The sequence below is a fragment of the Rhinoderma darwinii genome, unplaced genomic scaffold (genome assembly GCF_050947455.1).
Source record: "Rhinoderma darwinii isolate aRhiDar2 unplaced genomic scaffold, aRhiDar2.hap1 Scaffold_850, whole genome shotgun sequence".
NCBI classification, from domain to species: Eukaryota; Metazoa; Chordata; class Amphibia; order Anura; family Rhinodermatidae; genus Rhinoderma; species Rhinoderma darwinii.
The window spans coordinates 17519-39291 of NW_027464419.1; the positions used below are offsets into that span (position 1 = coordinate 17519).

General features: G+C 48.4%; 1 protein-coding gene across 2 annotated transcripts in view; it reads left to right on the forward strand.

The window, feature by feature from the left end:
* Positions 1-2422: 2422 nt before the first annotated feature.
* LOC142731684 (choline/ethanolamine transporter flvcr2a-like) overlaps positions 2423-21773 on the forward strand; it is a 29468-nt gene continuing 10117 nt past the window's right edge. Inside the window, exons 1-7 of one of the 2 annotated variants that reach the window (XM_075849458.1) lie at positions 2423-4344; positions 8521-8662; positions 8811-8951; positions 9035-9102; positions 9172-9275; positions 9887-9997; positions 10153-10258. In XM_075849458.1, coding sequence (XP_075705573.1) covers positions 3769-4344; positions 8521-8662; positions 8811-8951; positions 9035-9102; positions 9172-9275; positions 9887-9997; positions 10153-10258 — 1248 coding nt within the window. In that variant the 5' untranslated portion in view covers positions 2423-3768. The remainder of the gene's footprint in view (positions 4345-8520; positions 8663-8810; positions 8952-9034; positions 9103-9171; positions 9276-9886; positions 9998-10152; positions 10259-21773) is intronic. The other variant, XM_075849459.1, reaches the window with a different exon arrangement.

Genomic DNA, 21773 nt, shown 5'->3' on the forward strand with positions numbered 1-21773 from the left:
GCAGTATTATAGTAGTTATATTCTTGTATATAGGAGCAGTATTATAGTAGTTATATTCTTGTATATAGGGGCAGTATTATAGTAGTTATATTCTTGTATATAGGGGGCAGTATTATAGTAGTTATATTCTTGTATATAGGGGCAGTATTATAGTAGTTATATTCTTGTATATAGGGGGCAGTATTATAGTAGTTATATTTTTGTATATAGGGGCAGTATTATAGTAGTTATATTCTTGTATATAGGGGCAGTATTATAGTAGTTATATTCTTGTATATAGGGGGCAGTATTATAGTAGTTATATTCTTGTATATAGGGGTAGTATTATAGTAGTTATATTCTTGTATATAGGGGCAGTATTATAGTAGTTATATTCTTGTATATAGGGGCAGTATTATAGTAGTTATATTCTTGTATATAGTGGGCAGTATTATAGTAGTTATATTCTTGTATATAGGGGGCAGTATTATAGTAGTTATATTCTTGTATACAGGGGCAGTATTATAGTAGTTATATTCTTGTATATAGGAGCAGTATTATAGTAGTTATATTCTTGTGTATAGGGGCAGTGTTATAGTAGTTATATTCTTGTGTATAGGGGCAGTATTATAGTAGTTATATTCTTGTATATAGGAGGCAGTATTATAGTAGTTATATTCTTGTATATAGGGGCAGTATTATAGTAGTTATATTCTTGTATATAGGGGCAGTATTATAGTAGTTATATTCTTGTATATAGGGGCAGTATTATAGTAGTTATATTCTTGTATATAGGGGCAGTATTATAGTAGTTATATTCTTGTATATAGGAGCAGTATTATAGTAGTTATATTCTTGTATATAGGGAGCAGTATTATAGTAGTTATATTCTTGTATATAGGGAGCAGTATTATAGTAGTTATATTCTTGTATATAGGGGCAGTATTATAGTAGTTATATTCTTGTATATAGGAGCAGTATTATAGTAGTTATATTCTTGTATATAGGGGCAGTATTATAGTAGTTATATTCTTGTATATAGGGGGCAGTATTATAGTAGTTATATTCTTGTATATAGGGGCAGTATTATAGTAGTTATATTCTTGTATATAGGGGGCAGTATTATAGTAGTTATATTTTTGTATATAGGGGCAGTATTATAGTAGTTATATTCTTGTATATAGGGGCAGTATTATAGTAGTTATATTCTTGTATATAGGGGGCAGTATATATGAGAATACAGGCGTTTAGGGGGCGTGGTCACTGGATACATTGTAACACTTGTAAACCTGGGAGAACGCAATGAATGTGTCAAATTCTGGGAGGAGTCGCAGTGTGTGATCACGAGGTGTCTTCTTAGTGGTTGGTAGAATAGGTATGACGCCGGGAGGGCGTGTCGTATTTTCGCTTTGAGGAAGAGGCGTTTAATAAAGTCTTTCTCAACTGCTGACCAATCAGGGGCAGGGGCGGGGCAAGGGAGAGAATGCCGGGATGTGAAAACTTTTAGTTACTGAGAAACGTACGAGCTAAAGTTCGGGGAAAGGAGCGGAGAGACCGGGGGAGAAGAGGAAGGAGCGGAGAGACCGGGGGAGAAGAGGAAGGAGCGGAGAGACCGGGGGAGAAGAGGAAGGAGCGGAGAGACCGGGGGAGAAGAGGAAGGAGCGGAGAGACCGGGGGAGAAGAGGAAGGAGCGGAGAGACCAGGGGACAGGACGAGCGGAGAGACCGGGGGAGAAGAGGAAGGAGCGGAGAGACCGCGGGGACAGGAGGGATTTTGCTGACTAGACAGTTTATACTGAGAAAATTAGAGGAAGAGTCATCAGCTACAAGTGACCAGAGAAGGAGAGACTGTCCCATAGAGAAGAGGAGACTGTCCCATAGAGAAGAGGAGACTGTCCCATAGAAAAGAGGAGACTGTCCCATAGAGAAGAGGAGACTGTCCCATAGAGAAGAGGAGACTGTCCCATAGAGAAGGGGAGACTGTCCCATAGAGAAGAGGAGACTGTCCCATAGAGAAGAGGAGACTGTCCCATAGAGAAGAGGAGACTGTCCCATAGAGAAGAAGAGACTGTCCCATAGAGAAGAAGAGACTGTCCCATAGAGAAGAGGAGACTGTCCCATAGAGAAGAGGAGACTGTCCCATAGAGAAGAGGAGACTGTCCCATAGAGAAGAGGAGACTGTCCCATAGAGAAGAGGAGACTGTCCCATAGAGAAGAGGAGACTGTCCCATAGAGAAGAGGAGACTGTCCCATAGAAAAGAGGAGACTGTCCCATAGAGAAGAGGAGACTGTCCCATAGAGAAGAGGAGACTGTCCCATAGAGAAGGGGAGACTGTCCCATAGAGAAGAGGAGACTGTCCCATAGAGAAGAGGAGACTGTCCCATAGAGAAGAGGAGACTGTCCCATAGAGAAGAGGAGACTGTCCCATAGAGAAGAGGAGACTGTCCCATAGAGAAGAGGAGACTGTCCCATAGAGAAGAGGAGACTGTCCCATAGAGAAGAGGAGACTGTCCCATAGAGAAGAGGAGACTGTCCCATAGAGAAGAGGAGACTGTCCCATAGAGAAGGGGAGACTGTCCCATAGAGAAGGGGAGACTGTCCCATAGAGGAGAGGAGACTGTCCCATAGAGAAGAGGAGACTGTCCCATAGAGAAGGGGAGACTGTCCCATAGAGAAGAGGAGACTGTCCCATAGAGGAGAAGAGACTGTCCCATAGAGAAGAGGAGACTGTCCCATAGAGAAGAGGAGACTGTCCCATAGAGAAGAAGAGACTGTCCCATAGAGAAGAGGAGACTGTCCCATAGAGAAGAGGAGACTGTCCCATAGAGAAGAGGAGACTGTCCCATAGAGAAGAGGAGACTGTCCCATAGAGAAGAAGAGACTGTCCCATAGAGAAGAAGAGACTGTCCCATAGAGAAGAGGAGACTGTCCCATAGAGAAGAGGAGACTGTCCCATAGAGAAGGGGAGACTGTCCCATAGAGAAGGGGAGACTGTCCCATAGAGAAGAAGAGACTGTCCCATAGAGAAGAGGAGAGTGTCCCATAGAGAAGGGGAGACTGTCCCATAGAGAACGGGAGACTGTCCCATAGAGAAGAGGAGACTGTCCCATAGAGAAGGGGAGACTGTCCCATAGAGAAGGGGAGACTGTCCCATAGAGAAGAGGAGACTGTCCCATAGAAGAGACTGTTACGGAGAAGAGGAGACTGTCCCATAGAGAAGAAGAGACTGTCCCATAGAGAAGAGGAGACTGTCCAATAGAAGAGACTGTCCCATAGAGAAGAGGAGACTGTCCCATAGAGAAGAGGAGACTGTCCCATAGAGAAGAAGAGACTGTCCCATAGAGAAGGGGAGACTGTCCCATAGAGAAGGGGAGACTGTCCCATAGAGAAGAGGAGACTGTCCCATAGAGAAGAGGAGACTGTCCCATAGAGAAGAGGAGACTGTCCCATAGAGAAGAAGAGACTGTCCCATAGAGAAGAAGAGACTGTCCCATAGAGAAGAGGAGACTGTCCCATAGAGAAGAGGAGACTGTCCCATAGAGAAGAGGAGACTGTCCCATAGAAGAGACTGTTACGGAGAAGACGAGACTGTCCCATAAGGTCAGGGCTTTGAGAGACATCTAGTAATGATAGGGACAGTCTGAGTGGGCGGAGGGGGTGAGATTACAGGGGGAGGGGATACTTGTTTATTCTTTAGAGAGCGGGTGACCGAGGTGCAGAGTGTTAGGGACATAGCAGGATGGGACAGTGGATGGTCAGCTCTTGTGTCCAGAGATCTGCCGATACGTCATGAGTACTGCCACAATAGAGAATGAGGGGCGCTCAGGGCGAGATCTACTGCACCCCAAAAACGATAGCACAGAAAAGAACGCTGCGGCTGAGCTTGTCACCAATGGGGACACTGTCCGGCCGCCGGGGGGCCACGTGACTAAGCTGTACGCCCGGCGCTGGGTCATGGTGCTCCTCTTCAGCTCCTACTCGCTGAGTAATGCCTTCCAGTGGCTGCAGTTTGGGATCATCAGCAACATCTTCATTGACTACTATGGTGTCGGCAGCCTCGCCATTGACTGGCTGTCCATGTCCTACATGCTGGTGTACATACCGCTTATATTCCCCGTGGCCTGGCTGCTGGACACACGTGGCCTGCGGATCATTGCGCTCATTGGCTCGGGACTCAACTGTCTGGGCGCCTGGATTAAGACTGGCAGCGCGCGGCCGGACCTGTATGGTGTAACGCTGTTTGGACAGTTGATATGTGCGACGGCGCAAGTCTTCATCCTGGGAATGCCGTCACACATTGCGTCCGTGTGGTTTAGCTCAACTGAAGTCTCCACCGCCTGCTCTGTTGCAGTATTTGGCAATCAGGTAAGTGCCTCCACCAACTTTCTGGGGGTAGTTGTTCTACCTCACCCACTCCCTGATGGCTGCTATTCTATAAGCTGCAGTCATCGGTGTGAAGATCAGAGAGTATCCTCTACCGGTGACTGTGGTTGTATTTCCATGGGACTGGCTTCTCCATGTGGTTGTAGTTCCGTTCGACTGTGGCTTCTCCATGTGGTTGTAGTTCCGTTCGACTGTGGCTTCTCCATGTGGTTGTAGTTCCGTTCGACTGTGGCCTCTCCATGTGGTTGTAGTTCCGTTCGACTGTGGCCTCTCCATGTGGTTGTAGTTACCTGTGACTGTGGCCTCTCCGTGTGGTTGTAGTTCTCTGTGTGGTTGTAGTTTCCTGAGACTGTGGCCTCTCCCTGTGGTTGTAGTTCAATGTGACATCTTCATATGGGTGTAGTTCCGTGTGACTGGCCTCTACATGTGTTTGTGGTTCACTGTGACATCTCCATGTAGTTGTAGTTCCGTGCGACTGTGGCCTCACCGTGTAGTTGTAGTTCCGTGCGACTGTGGCCTCTCCGTGTGGTTGTAGTTTCCTGTGACTGTAGCCTCTCCGTGTGGTTGTAGTTACCTGTGACTGTGGCCTCTCGCTGTGGTTGTAGTTACCTGTGACTGTGGCCTCTCCCTGTGGTTGTAGTTACCTGTGACTGTGGCCTCTCCGTGTGGTTGTAGTTACCTGTGACTGTGGCCTCTCCGTGTGGTTGTAGTTACCTGTGACTGTGGCCTCTCCGTGTGGTTGTAGTTACCTGTGACTGTGGCCTCTCCGTGTGGTTGTAGTTACCTGTGACTGTCGCCTCTCCGTGTGGTTGTAGTTACCTGTGACTGTGGCCTCTCCGTGTGGTTGTAGTTACCTGTGACTGTGGCCTCTCCGTGTGGTTGTAGTTACCTGTGACTGTGGCCTCTCCGTGTGGTTGTAGTTACCTGTGACTGTGGCCTCTCCGTGTGGTTGTAGTTTCCTGAGACTGTGGCCTCTCCCTGTGGTTGTAGTTCACTGTGACTTGGCCTCTCCGTGTTGTTGTAGAAACCTGTGGCAGCTCCGGGTGGTTGTAGTAAACTGTGGCTGTGGCCTCTCCGTGTTGTAGTAACCTATGGCTGTGGTCTATCCGTGTGGTTATAGTAGCCTGTGGCCTCTCCGTGTGGTTGCAGAAACCTGTGGCAGCTCCGGGTGGTTGTAGTAAACTGTGGCTGTGGCCTCTCCGTGTTGTAGTAACATATGGCTGTGGTCTCTCCGTGTGGTTATAGTAGCCTGTGGCCTCTCTGTGTGGTTGTAGCTCCATGTGGTTGCAGTTCCGTGCGACTGGCTTCCATGTGGTTGTAGTTTCCTGTGACTGTGACCTCCATGTGGTTGTAGTTCCCTGTGACTGTGGCCTCTCCGTGTGGTTGTAGTTCCCTGTGACTGTGGCCTCTCTGTGTGGTTGTAGTTCCCTGTGACTGTGGCCTCTCCGTGTGGTTGTAGTTCCCTGTGACTGTGGCCTCTCCGTGTGGTTGTAGTTCCCTGTGACTGTGGCCTCTCCGTGTGGTTGTAGTTCCCTGTGACTGTGGCCTTTGTGTCTTTGTAATTACCTGTAACTGTGGCCTCTCCGTGTGGTTGTAGTTTGCTGTGACTGTGGCCTCTCTGTGTGGTTGTAGTTCCCTGTGACTGTGGCCTCTCTGTGTGGTTGTAGTTCCCTGTGACTGTGGCCTCTCCGTGTGGTTGTAGTTCCCTGTGACTGTGGCCTCTCCGTGTGGTTGTAGTTTCCTGTGACTGTGGCCTTTGTGTCTTTGTAATTACCTGTAACTGTGGCCTCTCCGTGTGGTTGTAGTTTGCTGTGACTGTGGCCTCTCTGTGTGGTTGTAGTTCCCTGTGACTGTGGCCTCTCTGTGTGGTTGTAGTTCCCTGTGACTGTGGCCTCTCCGTGTGGTTGTAGTTCCCTGTGACTGTGGCCTCTCCGTGTGGTTGTAGTTTCCTGTGACTGTGGCCTTTGTGTCTTTGTAATTACCTGTAACTGTGGCCTCTCCGTGTGGTTGTAGTTTGCTGTGACTGTGGCCTCTCCGTCTGGTTGTAGTTCCCTGTGACTGTGGCCCCTCCGTTTGGTTGTTCTCTGTGACTGTGGCCTCACCGTGTGGTTGTAGTTCCCTGTGACTGTGGCCTCTCCGTGTGGTTGTAGTAACCTGTGACTGTCCTCTTCGTGTGGTTGTAGTTCCGTTACTGTGGCCTCTCCGTGTGGTTGTAGTTCCGTTACTGTGGCCTCTCCGTGTGGTTGTAGTTCCGTGTGGTTGTAGCTCCGTGTGGTTGTAGTTCGCTATGACATCTCCATGTGGTTGCAGTTCCGTGCGACTGGCCTCCATGTGGTTGTAGTTTCCTGTGACTGTGGCCTCCATGTGGTTGTAGTTTCCTGTGACTGTGGCCTCCATGTGGTTGTAGTTCCCTGTGACTGTGGCCTCTCCGTGTGGTTGTAGTTTCCTGTGACTGTGGCCTTTGTGTCTTTGTAATTACCTGTGACTGTGGCCTCTCCATGTGGTTGTAGTTTCCTGTGACTGTAGCCTCTCCGTCTGGTTGTAGTTCCCTGTGACTGTGGCCCCTCCGTTTTGTTGTTCTCTGTGACTGTGGCCTCTGCGTCTGGTTGTATGTCACCACGACCTCTCCGTTTGGTTCGTTTACTGTGAATGTGGCTTCTCCGTGTGGTTGTAGTTCCGTGTAGTTGTAGTTCACTGTGAGATCTTCATGTGGTTGTAGTTCCGTGCGACTGTGGCCTCTCCGTGTGGTTGTAGTTTCCTGTGACTGTGGCCTTTGTGTCTTTGTAATTACCTGTGACTGTGGCCTCTCCGTGTGGTTGTAGTTCCCTGTAACTGTGGCCTCTCCGTGTGGTTGTAGTTTGATGTGACTGTGGCCTCTTCGTGTGGTTGTAGTAACCTGTGACTGTGGCCTCTCCGTGTGGTTGTAGTAACCTGTGACTGTGGCCTCTCCGTGTGATTGTAGTTTCCTGTGGCCTCTCCGTGTGGTTGTAGTTTCCTGTGGCCTCTCCGTGTGGTTGTATATCCCTGTGACTGTGGCCTCTCCCTGTGGTTGTAGTTCCCTGTGATTGGCTTCTCCGTGTGGTTGTGGCTCACCATGACATCTTCATGTGGTTGTAGTTCACTGTGACTGTGGCCTCGCCGTGTGGTTGTAAGTTCACTGTGACAGCTTCATGTTGTTGTAGTTCCGTGCGACTGTGACCTCTCCATATGGTTGTAGTTCTCTGTCACTGTGGCCTCTCCGTGTGGTTTCTAGTTCCCCGTAACTGTGGCCTTTACTTGTGGTTGTAGTTCCGTGTGACTGTAGTTCACTGTGGTTTCTCCGTGTGGTTGTAGTTCCCTTTTGTCTGTGGCCTCTCTGTGGAGTTGTAGTCCCCTGTGAATGTGGCCTCTCTGTGGGGTTGTAGTCCCCTGTGAATGTGGCCTCTCTGTGGGGTTGTAGTCCCCTGCGAATGTGGCCTCTGTGGGGTTGTAGTTCCCTCTGGCCTCTCCGTGTAGTAGTAGTTCGCTATGACTGTGGTCTCTTTCCCTGTGGTTGTAGTTCTTTGTGACAGTGGCCTCTTTCCGTGGGGTTGCGGTCCCCTGTGACTTTGGCCTCTCCGTGTGGCTGTAGTTCCCTGTGAGTGTGGCTTCTCCGTGTGGTTGTAGTTTGCTGTAACTGTGGCCTCTCCATGTGGTTGTAGTTCTTTGTGACTGTGGCCTCTCGGCGTGGTTGTAGTCGCCTGTGACTGTGGCCTCGCCATGTGGTTGTAGTCGCCTGTGACTGTGGCCTCTCCGCGTGGTTGTAGTTCGGTGTGACTGTGGCCTCTCTGCGTGGTTGTAGTTCGGTGTGACTGTGGCCTCTCCGCGTGGTTGTAGTTCGGTGTAACTGTGGCCTCTCCGCGTGGATGTAGTTCGGTGTGACTGTGGCCTCTGCATGTGGTTGTAGTTCGGTGTGACTGTGGCCTCTCCGCGTGGCTGTAGTTCGGTGTGACTGTGGCCTCTCCACGTGGTTGTAGTTGCTTGTGACTGTGGCCTCTCGACGTGGTTGTAGTCGCCTGTGACTGTGGCCTCTCCGCGTGGTTGTAGTTCGGTGTGACTGTGGCCTCTGCATGTGGTTGTAGTTCCCTGAGACTATCTACAGAGCAGAGATATTTGGACTGTATCCCCTCTATTTTGCAGCTTGGGGTGGCGGTGGGGTTCCTATTACCCCCGATCCTGGTTCCCAACATAGAAGATAAGGAGCAGCTCTCATATCATATCAGCATCATGTTCTACGGGACAGCGGCAGTGGCGACTCTTCTCTTCGCCCTGGTCATTTTTGGTACGCGACACCCAAATATAAAGTTATAGTAGAGATACAGGACAGGGTGAGCTGTGGGGTCAGTACAGGAATATTGGTGGGGAGTGACTAGCTTGGCAGGGGTTGTAGTACTCGCTGGGCCTCTTACTTCAGTTTATATTGGGTTCAGTATTTCAGGACGGGCCTCCGCTGCCCCCCACGTTGGCTCAGGCGGTGCAGCACTCTTCTCCTGATGTCCAGTATTCCTACAAATTCTCCATTCTGCGGCTCCTGAAGAACCCAAACTTCATCCTGCTGGTTGTTTCATACGGTGAGTTGTTGGTTAGGCCCCGAGGTGGACAGAGACCCATGGGCCTCCATTACTTTACTGAGTGACTTTCTCCATGATTTCAGGACTGAACACCGGAGCTTTCTACTCTCTATCCACCCTATTAAACCGCATGGTGACCGAGTACTACCCCGTAAGTGGATGATCAGCATGTGTGACCCGGTAAGTATGGCCGCCTCTCATCATCCGCTTTTCCGTACAGGGAGAAGAGGTGAACGCTGGACGCATTGGTCTGACTATCACGGTGGCGGGAATGTGCGGAGCGCTGGTCACTGGTTTCTGGCTGGACAGGACAAAGACCTACAAGTGAGTGTGAGGAGGAGGGTGGGGGGACGGCCGAGTGTGAGGAGGAGGAGAAGGGCGGGGGGGCCGAGTGTGAGGAGGAGGAGGGTAGGCGGGGGGCCGAGTGTGAGGAGGAGAAGGGCAGGGGGGGCCGAGTGTGAGGAGGAGGAGGGTGGGCGGGGGGGCCGAGTGTGAGGAGGAGGAGGAGGGTGGGCGGGGGGGCCGAGTGTGAGGAGGAGGAGGGTAGGGGGGGCCGAGTGTGAGGAGGAGGAGGGTGGGCGGGGGGGCCGAGTGTGAGGAGGAGGAGGGTGGGCGGGGGGGCCGAGTGTGAGGAGGAGGAGGGTAGGCGGGGGGCCGAGTGTGAGGAGGAGAAGGGCAGGGGGGGCCGAGTGTGAGAAGGGCAGGGGGGGCCGAGTGTGAGAAGGGCGGGGGGGCCGAGTGTGAGGAGGAGGGTGGGCGGGGGGCCGAGTGTGAGGAGGAGGAGGAGGATGAGCGGGGGGGGGCCGAGTGTGAGGAGGAGGGCGGGGGCTGAGTATGAGGAGGAGAGGGGCGGGGCTGAGTATGAGGAGTGTGAGAAGGGTGAGGGGGGCTCTAGTTGGGGGTGTCGGCTCATGCTCTCGGGGTCTCTCGCTCAGACAGACCACCCTGGGTGTCTACGTCTTCTCGCTGGTGGGGATGCTGGTCTTCACGTTCACCTTGGATCTTGGGTACCTCTGGCTCGTCTTCGTTACAGCAGGGTGTTTGGGGTGAGTAAAAGTTGAATGCAGATGGAGTAGAGCTTGGTGTACATGTGGCGACAGTTCCCCTTGTGCTCCACCCTTCACATAGCAGGTTCTAGTTGAGGTTTGGTATAATTTTGGGGTGTCGGGGAGCGCAGAGATGACGTGTCCCCTCCCCCCAGGTTCTTTATGACTGGGTATCTTCCTCTGGGCTTTGAGTTTGCTGCAGAATTAACACATCCAGAATCGGAGGGAACATCGTCCGGACTCCTCAACGTGTCGGCACAGGTACGTGGAACTGACGGCTTTCTGTTCTAGTCGTGTATTGTATCGGCTGCGGTCAGAAACGGGGGTTCTCATGTTGCGAGTTTTGAAAAGGGGGTTGGGATGAGAGGAAAGCGCTGCGCTGAATTTTCTGTCCGGTTTCCAGTCTCTTCGTCCCCCTTGTGGTTGTCCATGTGCGCGGTCTGTCTGAGCGGAGGGCGAGGTGGAGCAGACGCAGCGGCCGCGCACTCCCCTCCCCCTATTGCCGCTTCTCGTGCCTCTAAGGAGCAGAATATGACAGCTGGACTACAAGTATCAGTCTGATCAGAGCGGTCCCGGGGTGGATGATGAGAGTTGTTCTTCTTTCCTCCCTATCATTGGGCAGTGCTGGATGAGTGATGGTATTGCTATCTGGTGTCAGTCAGAAGGAATCATGAGGACGTGCGTTTCGTTGGTGTCCCGGCTTCTTCCTGGGCGGTGAGTTGTGTTCATGGGGCTTCTTATAAATGGGGGAGGGGGAAAGGATCGGTGAATCATTTTATTTCGGACCCTGTAGACTTCTTCATGACGTTGGGGTCCGGGTGGGCGACATCGCGGATCAGCCGGCAGTTTCATCGTGTCCGATCTGTGGAGCAGCCGGAAGTTTATCGTTACAGGAGGAAGAAGCTGCTAGAAACCAGGAGGAGGTTCTGTATCCGGCCCCCTCCCCCGCTGAGGAGATTACAGGGGGGGGGGGGAGTTATTGTAATTGTCTCCGCTGTTATCTGCAGTATTTCGGACGTTTCATGTCTTGCGCTCTGCATTTGTTCTCAGTTAATATTTCGTCTTATTTGGCGGCAGTTGCCATTTTTGGTTTTCTTTAGTGCTTTGTTATTGTGAGAAGATGGAGGAATCCTCCGGGAGACCGTAAATAACGCCACGTGGGCTACGCCGGGTGCTTTCTATCTGGGAAATGGAGCCGGATTTGTGTGGATAAAGTTGCGGATCTTGTGCGCTTCTTCTCAGGCCGGGTTCACACGAGCATGTTCAGTCTGTAATGGACGGAACGTATTTCGGCCGCAAGTCCCGGACCGAACTCAGTGCAGGGAGCATCATAGTTATGTACGACGTAGGAGTCCCTGCCTCGCTGCAGGACAACAGTTCGGGAATGTAATCATGTATTCAGTACGGGACAGAAGTTCCACGGAGAGGCAGGGACTCCTAGCGTCGTACATAACTATGATACTAGGAGCCCGGCTCCCTGCAGTGTGTTCGGTCCGGGACTTGCGGCCGAAATACGTTCCGTCCTTTACAGACTGAACATGCTCGTGTGAATCCAGCCTTACACGTGAAGCGGCGCGGTGCTCCTTCATGTCAGAACGTTCTTCCTTTTCTCTAGCCACGGTATCTGGGGTCCCGCATTATCACCCATTAGTCTTCCATGGGGCGTGGCGGTTGGCGCTGCTTCGTCTCGGTTCACGCTCTTTTACGGTTCCGTCTCCCTGATGACCGCTTAGATCTCAGGATCTTATTTTGAAGGCGTCACAGGCGCAGAAGTCCCTCATATTCCCTCTACTGTCCCTCCGAGCTTCTTCTATCCGGATAAATCCGTTATCCGTTCACCTTCCTCTCTTGTAATTCTTTCCACGTGCAGAGAAGGGATGGATTTCTGGCTGTACAGGGGGTGTTATTTAGTGTAACGATACATTCCTCCACAAGGTCTGCCGTGCCTTTCCAGATGAATACAACGCCCCATGTAACATCTCATAGACAGACGTGTGATGCGGCTTATTTATCTGTAAGAACAATATCTGCCCCCACTATTGGCGCACATGCCGCCCCCATAGCGGTACCTAAAATAAAACATTCATAGAACACACAATTATTTTTCTTCAAAATGAAGTTCAGCAGGTGGAGCCGGAAGGTCGTCCGAGGCTTCATATTCCTCATTTTGGGGAAGTTGTGGCCTCGTCCTCAGATTTCTGCTTTACTCAGATGTTTTCTGTCCGGGGTCGTCCTGAGGTCGCGTCGTCCTTGTGATTTGGGACGGGGTCATTCGCGGCCGGTGCTTTTGTCTTTTATTGATGGCTCTTCCTCCATCTTTGATGAAATAATGTCGGATCGCCCCACGAGGGCGGGAATGTATTGTATTGAGTAGTTGAGGTTCGGCTTCTTCAGTTTATAGTTTCTTGGCCCCTCCCAATGTTTCCTCCGTTGTCAGATTGTTTTCTGGCCTTTATTCGCTGCGTTGCTCGTGGACACTTTCTTGCTCCATATTCTCGGTGACTGGATGGACGGACGGAGCTCTAGGACCGCCGTTCTCTTTTTCGATCTCGGGGTAAACGGGTTTCGTGCGACGAGCGGCCGATCTGCGATGACCTGAAATGAATGGATTTTGGTATTTAGAGCAACGGTTAATCCTTGTGTGAGAAGAATAATCCCTCTGTCCCTCCCTCTGTCCCTCCGTCAGTCCCTCTGTCCGTCAGTCCGGTGGAAAGATTTATAGAACGGAAAAACATTTACAAGCTGAGAACAATGGATTATCTGAAGGAACTCGCTGAACCCCCGGGGACGGGGCGAAAACTAAAGCCATGAATTGAAATGCAGCAAATGAAGAGCGCGAGACGTGAAACGTCCGAAATACTGCAGATAACAGCAGAGAATATTACAATAACTCCCCCCCCCCCCCCCCGTAATCTCCTCAGCGGGGGAGGGGGCCGGATACAGAACCTCCTCCTGGTTTCTAGCAGCTTCTTCCTCATGTAACAATAAACTTCCGGCTGCTCCACAGATCGGACACGATGAAACCGCCGGCTGATCCGCGATGTCGCCCACCCGGACACCAACGTCATGAAGAAGTCTACAGGGTCCGAAATAAAATGATTCACCGATCCTTTCCCCCTCCCCCATTTATAAGACGCCCCATGAACACAACGAGGCGCTGCGTCGGCTCCACCTCTCCCTCCGCTCAGCAGACCGCGCACGTGGACAACGACGAAGAGACTGGAAACCGGACAGAAAATCAGCCGCGTTCACAGAACAAAGAAAGTGGAGTCTGATTAACCCCCGCAGCGCTCTCCTCCCATCCCCCTCCTCCCTGAATATATTCATCTTTTTCATAAAGGTGGCGCGCGGCGGGTGATTTCACTCCTTTGACAATCTGTTGATTAGGACAGGGTCATATGCAGGGCGTGGTCATGCAGGGCGTGGTCATATGTAGGGCGTGGTCATATGTAGGGCGGGGTCATATGTAGGGCGGGGTCAATCTGTTAAGGGCGAGGTCATCCAGTTTGTAGATTAGATCGGGTGTAGTCGCGTCACCCTGTTATGGGAGGAGCTATAAAGGTATTTTTTTACCTTCCTCTGTGTGGTAATTGGGAGGTGAAATATATAAAAGGGACAGTGAAGTGACCGCAGCCCCGTGATCGCACATCATTCATGGTGATGGGGCAGACAGGAGTTTGTTTTGATTGGCTGTTCTGGGCGCCGCTTCTCTCATGAACTGTGCAGAAAATACAAAATGAAAGAATGATTGTGTGATTCTGGCAGAGGAAGAGTTAAAAGATTAGACATATCTGACATTCCCCAGAGTCCGGCCAACAATGAACTTTATCCAGTGCAGAGTGCGCTCCCCCAGCACTAGAGGTGTAATAATCTGCAGAACATGACATTGTCAGGAGGTAGAGGAGCGATGTTCTGCAGAGAGGTCAGTGGTGTAATAATCTGCAGGATATATCACTATGTATCTGTCAGGAGGTGGAGGAGCGATGTTCTGCAGATCTGTAGAGAGGTCAGTGGTGTAATAATCTGCAGGATATATCACTATGTATCTGTCAGGAGGTGGAGGAGCGATGTTCTGCAGATCTGTAGAGAGGTCAGTGGTGTAATAATCTGCAGATATATCACTATGTATCTGTCAGGAGGTAGAGGAGCGATGTTCTGCAGAGAGGTCAGTGGTGTAATAATCTGCAGGATATATCACTATGTATCTGTCAGGAGGTAGAGGAGCAATGTTCTGCAGATCTGTAGAGAGGTCAGTGGTGTAATAATCTGCAGGATATATCACTATGTATCTGTCAGGAGGTAGAGGAGCAATGCTCTGCAGATCCCTAGAGAGGTCAGTGGTGTAATAATCTGCAGGATATATCACTATGTATCTGTCAGGAGGTAGAGGAGCGATGTTCTGCAGAGAGGTCAGTGGTGTAATAATCTGCAGGATATATCACTATGTATCTGTCAGGAGGTAGAGGAGCGATGTTCTGCAGAGAGGTCAGTGGTGTAATAATCTGCAGGATACATCACTATGTATCTGTCAGGAGGTAGAGGAGCAATGTTCTGCAGATCTGTAGAGAGGTCAGTGGTGTAATAATCTGCAGGATATATCACTATGTATCTGTCAGGAGGTAGAGGAGCAATGCTCTGCAGATCCCTAGAGAGGTCAGTGGTGTAATAATCTGCAGGATATATCACTATGTATCTGTCAGGAGGTAGAGGAGCAATGTTCTGCAGATCTGTAGAGAGGTCAGTGGTGTAATAATCTGCAGGATATATCACTATGTATCTGTCAGGAGGTAGAGGAGCAATGTTCTGCAGATCTGTAGAGAGGTCAGTGGTGTAATAATCTGCAGGATATATCACTATGTATCTGTCAGGAGGTAGAGGAGCGATGTTCTGCAGATCTGTAGAGAGGTTAGGGGTGTAATAATCTGCAGGATATATCACTATGTATCTGTCAGGAGGTAGAGGAGCGATGTTCTGCAGATCTGTAGAGGGGTCAGTAGTGTAATAATCTGCAGGATATATCACTATGTATCTGTCAGGGGGTAGAGGAGCAATGTTCTGCAGATCTGTAGAGAGGTCAGTGGTGTAATAATCTGCAGGATATATCACTATGTATCTGTCAGGAGGTGGAGGTGCAATGTTCTGCAGATCTGTAGAGAGGTCAGTGGTGTAATAATCTGCAGGATATATCACTATGTATCTGTCAGGGGGTAGAGGAGCAATGTTCTGCAGATCTGTAGAGAGGTCAGTGGTGTAATAATCTGCAGGATATATCACTATGTATCTGTCAGGAGGTAGAGGAGCAATGTTCTGCAGATCTGTAGAGAGGTCAGTGGTGTAATAATCTGCAATATATATCACTATGTATCTGTCAGGAGGTAGAGGAGCGATGTTCTGCAGATCTGTAGAGAGGTCAGTGGTGTAATAATCTGCAGGATATATCACTATGTATGTCAGGCGGTGGAGGAGCGATGTTCTGCAGATCTGTAGAGAGGTCAGTGGTGTAATAATCTGCAGGATATATCACTATGTATCTGTCAGGAGGTGGAGGTGCAATGTTCTGCAGATCTGTAGAGAGGTCAGTGGTGTAATAATCTGCAGGATATATCACTATGTATCTGTCAGGAGGTAGAGGAGCGATGTTCTGCAGATCTGTAGAGAGGTCAGTGGTGTAATAATCTGCAGGATATATCACTATGTATCTGTCAGGAGGTAGAGGAGCGATGTTCTGCAGAGAGGTCAGTGGTGTAATAATCTGCAGGATATATCACTATGTATCTGTCAGGAGGTAGAGGAGCGATGTTCTGCAGATCTGTAGAGAGGTCAGTGGTGTAATAATCTGCAGGATATATCACTATGTATCTGTCAGGAGGTAGAGGAGCAATGCTCTGCAGATCCCTAGAGAGGTCAGTGGTGTAATAATCTGCAGGATATATCACTATGTATGTCAGGAGGTGGAGGAGCGATGTTCTGCAGATCTGTAGAGGTCAGTGGTGTAATAATCTGCAGGATATATCACTATGTATCTGTCAGGAGGTAGAGGAGCAATGTTCTGCAGATCTGTAGAGAGGTCAGTGGTGTAATAATCTGCAGGATATATCACTATGTATCTGTCAGGAGGTAGAGGAGCAATGTTCTGCAGATCTGTAGAGAGGTCAGTGGTGTAATAATCTGCAGGATATATCACTATGTATCTGTCAGGAGGTGGAGGAGCAATGTTCTGCAGATCTGTAGAGAGGTCAGTGGTGTAATAATCTGCAGGATATATCACTATGTGTCTGTCAGGAGGTAGAGGAGCGATGTTCTGCAGATCTGTAGAGAGGTCAGTGGTGTAATAATCTGCAGGATATATCACCATGTATCTGTCAGGAGGTGAAGGAGCAATGTTCTGCAGATCTGTAGAGAGGTCAGTGGTGTAATAGTCTGCAGGATATATCACTATGTATCTGTCAGGAGGTAGAGGAGCAATGTTCTGCAGATCTGTAGAGAGGTCAGTGGAGTAATAATCTGCAGTATATATCACTATGTATCTGTCAGGAGGTAGAGGAGCGATGTTCTGCAGATCTGTAGAGAGGTCAGTGGTGTAATAATCTGCAGGATATATCACTATGTATCTGTCAGGAGGTAGAGGAGCAATGTTCTGCAGATCTGTAGAGAGGTCAGTGGTGTAATAATCTGCAGGATATATCACTATGTATCTGTCAGGAGGTAGAGGAGCAATGTTCTGCAGATCTGTAGAGAGGTCAGTGGTGTAATAATCTGCAGGATATATCACTATGTATCTGTCAGGAGGTAGAGGAGCGATGTTCTGCAGATCTGTAGAGGTCAGTGGTGTAATAATCTGCAGGATATATCACTATGTATCTGTCAGGAGGTAGAGGAGCGATGTTCTGCAGATCTGTAGAGAGGTCAGTGGTGTAATAATCTGCAGGATATATCACTATGTATCTGTCAGGAGGTAGAGGAGCAATGTTCTGCAGACCTCGAGAGGTCAGTGGTGTAATAATCTGCAGGATATATCACAATGTATCTGTCAGGAGGTAGAGGAGCAATGTTCTGCACATCTGTAGAGAGGTCAGAGGTGTAATAATCTGCAGGATATATCACTATGTATCTGTCAGGAGGTAGAGGAGCAATGTTCTGCAGATCTCTGGAGGTCAGTGGTGTAATAATCTGCAGGATATATCACTATGTATCTGTCAGGAGGTGAAGGAGCAATGTTCTGCAGATCTGTAGAGAGGTCAGTGGTGTAATAGTCTGCAGGATATATCACTATGTATCTGTCAGGAGGTAGAGGAGCAATGTTCTGCACATCTGTAGAGAGGTCAGAGGTGTAATAATCTGCAGGATATATCACTATGTATCTGTCAGGAGGTAGAGGAGCAATGTTCTGCAGATCTCTGGAGGTCAGTGGTGTAATAATCTGCAGGATATATCACTATGTATCTGTCAGGAGGTGAAGGAGCAATGTTCTGCAGATCTGTAGAGAGGTCAGTGGTGTAATAGTCTGCAGGATATATCACTATGTATCTGTCAGGAGGTAGAGGAGCAATGTTCTGCAGATCTGTAGAGAGGTCAGTGGAGTAATAATCTGCAGTATATATCACTATGTATCTGTCAGGAGGTAGAGGAGCGATGTTCTGCAGATCTGTAGAGAGGTCAGTGGTGTAATAATCTGCAGGATATATCACTATGTATCTGTCAGGAGGTAGAGGAGCGATGTTCTGCAGATCTGTAGAGAGGTCAGTGGTGTAATAATCTGCAGGATATATCACTATGTATCTGTCAGGAGGTAGAGGAGCAATGTTCTGCAGATCTGTAGAGGGGTCAGTGGTGTAATAATCTGCAGGATATATCACTATGTATCTGTCAGGAGGTAGAGGAGCAATGTTCTGCAGATCTGTAGAGAGGTCAGTGGTGTAATACTCTGCAGATATATCACTATGTATCTGTCAGGAGGTGGAGGAGCAATGTTCTGCAGATCTGTAGAGAGGTCAGTGGTGTAATAATCTGCAGGATATATCACTATGTATCTGTCAGGAGGTAGAGGAGCAATGTTCTGCAGATCTGTAGAGGGGTCAGTGGTGTAATAATCTGCAGGATATATCACTATGTATCTGTCAGGAGGTAGAGGAGCAATGTTCTGCAGATCTGTAGAGAGGTCAGTGGTGTAATAATCTGCAGATATATCACTATGTGTGTCAGGAGGTAGAGGAGCGATGTTCTGCAGATCTGTAGAGAGGACAGTGGTGTAATAATCTGCAGGATATATCACTATGTATCTGTCAGGAGGTGGAGGAGCAATGTTCTGCAGATCTGTAGAGAGGTCAGTGGTGTAATAATCTGCAGGATATATCACTATGTATCTGTCAGGAGGTAGAGGAGCAATGTTCTGCAGATCTGTAGAGGGGTCAGTGGTGTAATAATCTGCAGTATATATCACTATGTATCTGTCAGGAGGTAGAGGAGCAATGTTCTGCAGATCTGTAGAGAGGTCAGTGGTGTAATAATCTGCAGGATATATCACTATGTATCTGTCAGGAGGTAGAGGAGCGATGTTCTGCAGATCTGTAGAGGGGTCAGTGGTGTAATAATCTGCAGGATATATCACTATGTATCTGTCAGGAGGTAGAGGAGCAATGTTCTGCAGATCTCTAGAGAGGTCAGTGGTGTAATAGTCTGCAGGATATATCACTATGTATCTGTCAGGAGGTAGAGGAGCGATGTTCTGCAGATCTGTAGAGGGGTCAGTGGTGTAATAATCTGCAGGATATATCACTATGTATCTGTCAGGAGGTAGAGGAGCAATGTTCTGCAGATCTCTAGAGAGGTCAGTGGTGTAATAATCTGCAGGATATATCACTATGTATCTGTCAGGAGGTAGAGGAGCAATGTTCTGCAGATCTGTAGAGAGGTCAGTGGAGTAATAATCTGCAGGATATATCACTGTGTATCTGTCAGGAGGTAGAGGAGCAATGTTCTGCAGATCTCTGGAGGTCAGTGGTGTAATAATCTGCAGGATATATCACTATGTATCTGTCAGGAGGTAGAGGTGCAATGTTCTGCAGATCTGTAGAGGGGTCAGTGGTGTAATAATCTGCAGGATATATCACTATGTATCTGTCAGGAGGTGGAGGAGCAATGTTCTGCAGATCTGTAGAGGGGTCAGTGGTGTAATAATCTGCAGGATATATCACTATGTGTCTGTCAGGAGGTAGAGGAGCAATGTTCTGCAGATCTGTAGAGAGGACAGTGGTGTAATAATCTGCAGGATATATCACTATGTATCTGTCAGGAGGTGGAGGAGCAATGTTCTGCAGATCTGTAGAGAGGTCAGTGGTGTAATAATCTGCAGGATATATCACTATGTATCTGTCAGGAGGTAGAGGAGCAATGTTCTGCAGATCTCTAGAGAGGTCAGTGGTGTAATAGTCTGCAGGATATATCACTATGTATCTGTCAGGAGGTAGAGGAGCGATGTTCTGCAGATCTGTAGAGAGGTCAGAGGTGTAATAATCTGCAGGATATATCACTATGTATCTGTCAGGAGGTAGAGGAGCGATGTTCTGCAGATCTGTAGAGGGGTCAGTGGTGTAATAATCTGCAGGATATATCACTATGTATCTGTCAGGAGGTAGAGGAGCAATGTTCTGCAGATCTGTAGAGGTCAGTGGTGTAATAATCTGCAGGATATATCACTATGTATCTGTCAGGAGGTGGAGGAGCGATGTTCTGCAGATCTGTAGAGAGGTCAGTGGTGTAATAATCTGCAGGATATATCACTATGTATCTGTCAGGAGGTAGAGGAGCAATGTTCTGCAGATCTGTAGAGGTCAGTGGTGTAATAATCTGCAGGATATATCACTATGTATCTGTCAGGAGGTAGAGGAGCGATGTTCTGCAGATCTGTAGAGGGGTCAGTGGTGTAATAATCTGCAGGATATATCACTATGTGTCTGTCAGGAGGTAGAGGAGCAATGTTCTGCAGATCTGTAGAGAGGTCAGTGGTGTAATAATCTGCAGGATATATCACTATGTGTCTGTCAGGAGGTAGAGGAGCGATGTTCTGCAGATCTGTAGAGAGGTCAGTGGTGTAATAATCTGCAGGATATATCACTATGTATCTGTCATGAGGTAGAGGAGCGATGTTCTGCAGATCTGTAGAGAGGTCAGTGGTGTAATAATCTGCAGGATATATCACTATGTATCTGTCAGGAGGTAGAGGAGCAATGTTCTGCAGATCTGTAGAGAGGTCAGTGGTGTAATAATCTGCAGGATATATCACTATGTATCTGTCAGGAGGTGGAGGAGCAATGTTCTGCAGATCTGTAGAGAGGTCAGTGGTGTAATAATCTGCAGGATATATCACTATGTATCTGTCAGGAGGTAGAGGAGCAATGTTCTGCAGATCTGTAGAGGGGTCAGTGGTGTAATAATCTGCAGGATATATCACTATGTATCTGTCAGGAGGTAGAGGAGCAATGTTCTGCAGATCTGTAGAGAGGTCAGAGGTGTAATAATCTGCAGGATATATCACTATGTATCTGTCAGGGGGTAGAGGAGCAATGTTCTGCAGATCTGTAGAGAGGTCAGTGGTGTAATAATCTGCAGGATATATCACTATGTATCTGTCAGGAGGTGGAGGAGCAATGTTCTGCAGATCTGTAGAGAGGTCAGAGGTGTAATAATCTGCAGGATATATCACTATGTATGTCAGGAGGTAGAGGAGCAATGTTCTGCAGATCTGTAAAGAGGTCAGTGGTGTAATAATCTGCAGGATATATCACTATGTATCTGTCAGGAGGTAGAGGAGCAATGTTCTGCAGATCTGTAGAGGAGGTCAGTGGTGTAATAATCTACAGGATATATCACTATGTATGTCAGGAGGTAGAGGAGCAATGTTCTGCAGATCTGTAGAGAGGTCAGTGGTGTAACAATCTGCAGAATATATCACTATGTATCTGTCAGGAGGTAGAGGAGCGATGTTCTGCAGATCTGTAGAGAGGTCAGTGGTGTAATAATCTGCAGGATATATCACTATGTATCTGTCAGGAGGTAGAGGAGCAATGTTCTGCAGATCTGTAGAGAGGTCAGTGGTGTAATAATCTGCAGGATATATCGCTATGTATCTGTCAGGAGGTAGAGGAGCAATGTTCTGCAGATCTGTAGAGAGGTCAGTGGTGTAATAATCTGCAGGATATATCACTATGTATCTGTCAGGAGGTAGAGGAGCAATGTTCTGCAGATCTGTAGAGAGGTCAGTGGTGTAATAATCTGCAGGATATATCACTATGTATCTGTCAGGAGGTAGAGGAGCAATGTTCTGCAGATCTGTAGAGAGGTCAGTGGTGTAATAATCTGCAGGATATATCACTATGTATCTGTCAGGAGGTGGAGGAGCGATGTTCTGCTGATCTGTAGAGAGGTCAGTGGTGTAACAATCTGCAGAATATATCACTATGTATCTGTCAGGAGGTAGAGGAGCAATGTTCTGCAGATCTCTAGAGAGGACAGTGGTGTAATAATCTGCAGGATATATCACTATGTATCTGTCAGGAGGTGGAGGTGCAATGTTCTGCAGATCTGTAGAGAGGTCAGTGGTGTAATAATCTGCAGGATATATCACTATGTATCTGTCAGGAGGTAGAGGAGCAATGTTCTGCAGATCTGTAGAGAGGTCAGTGGTGTAATAATCTGCAGGATATATCACTAAGTATCTGTCAGGAGGTAGAGGAGCAATGTTCTGCAGATCTGTAGAGGTCAGAGGTGTAATAATCTG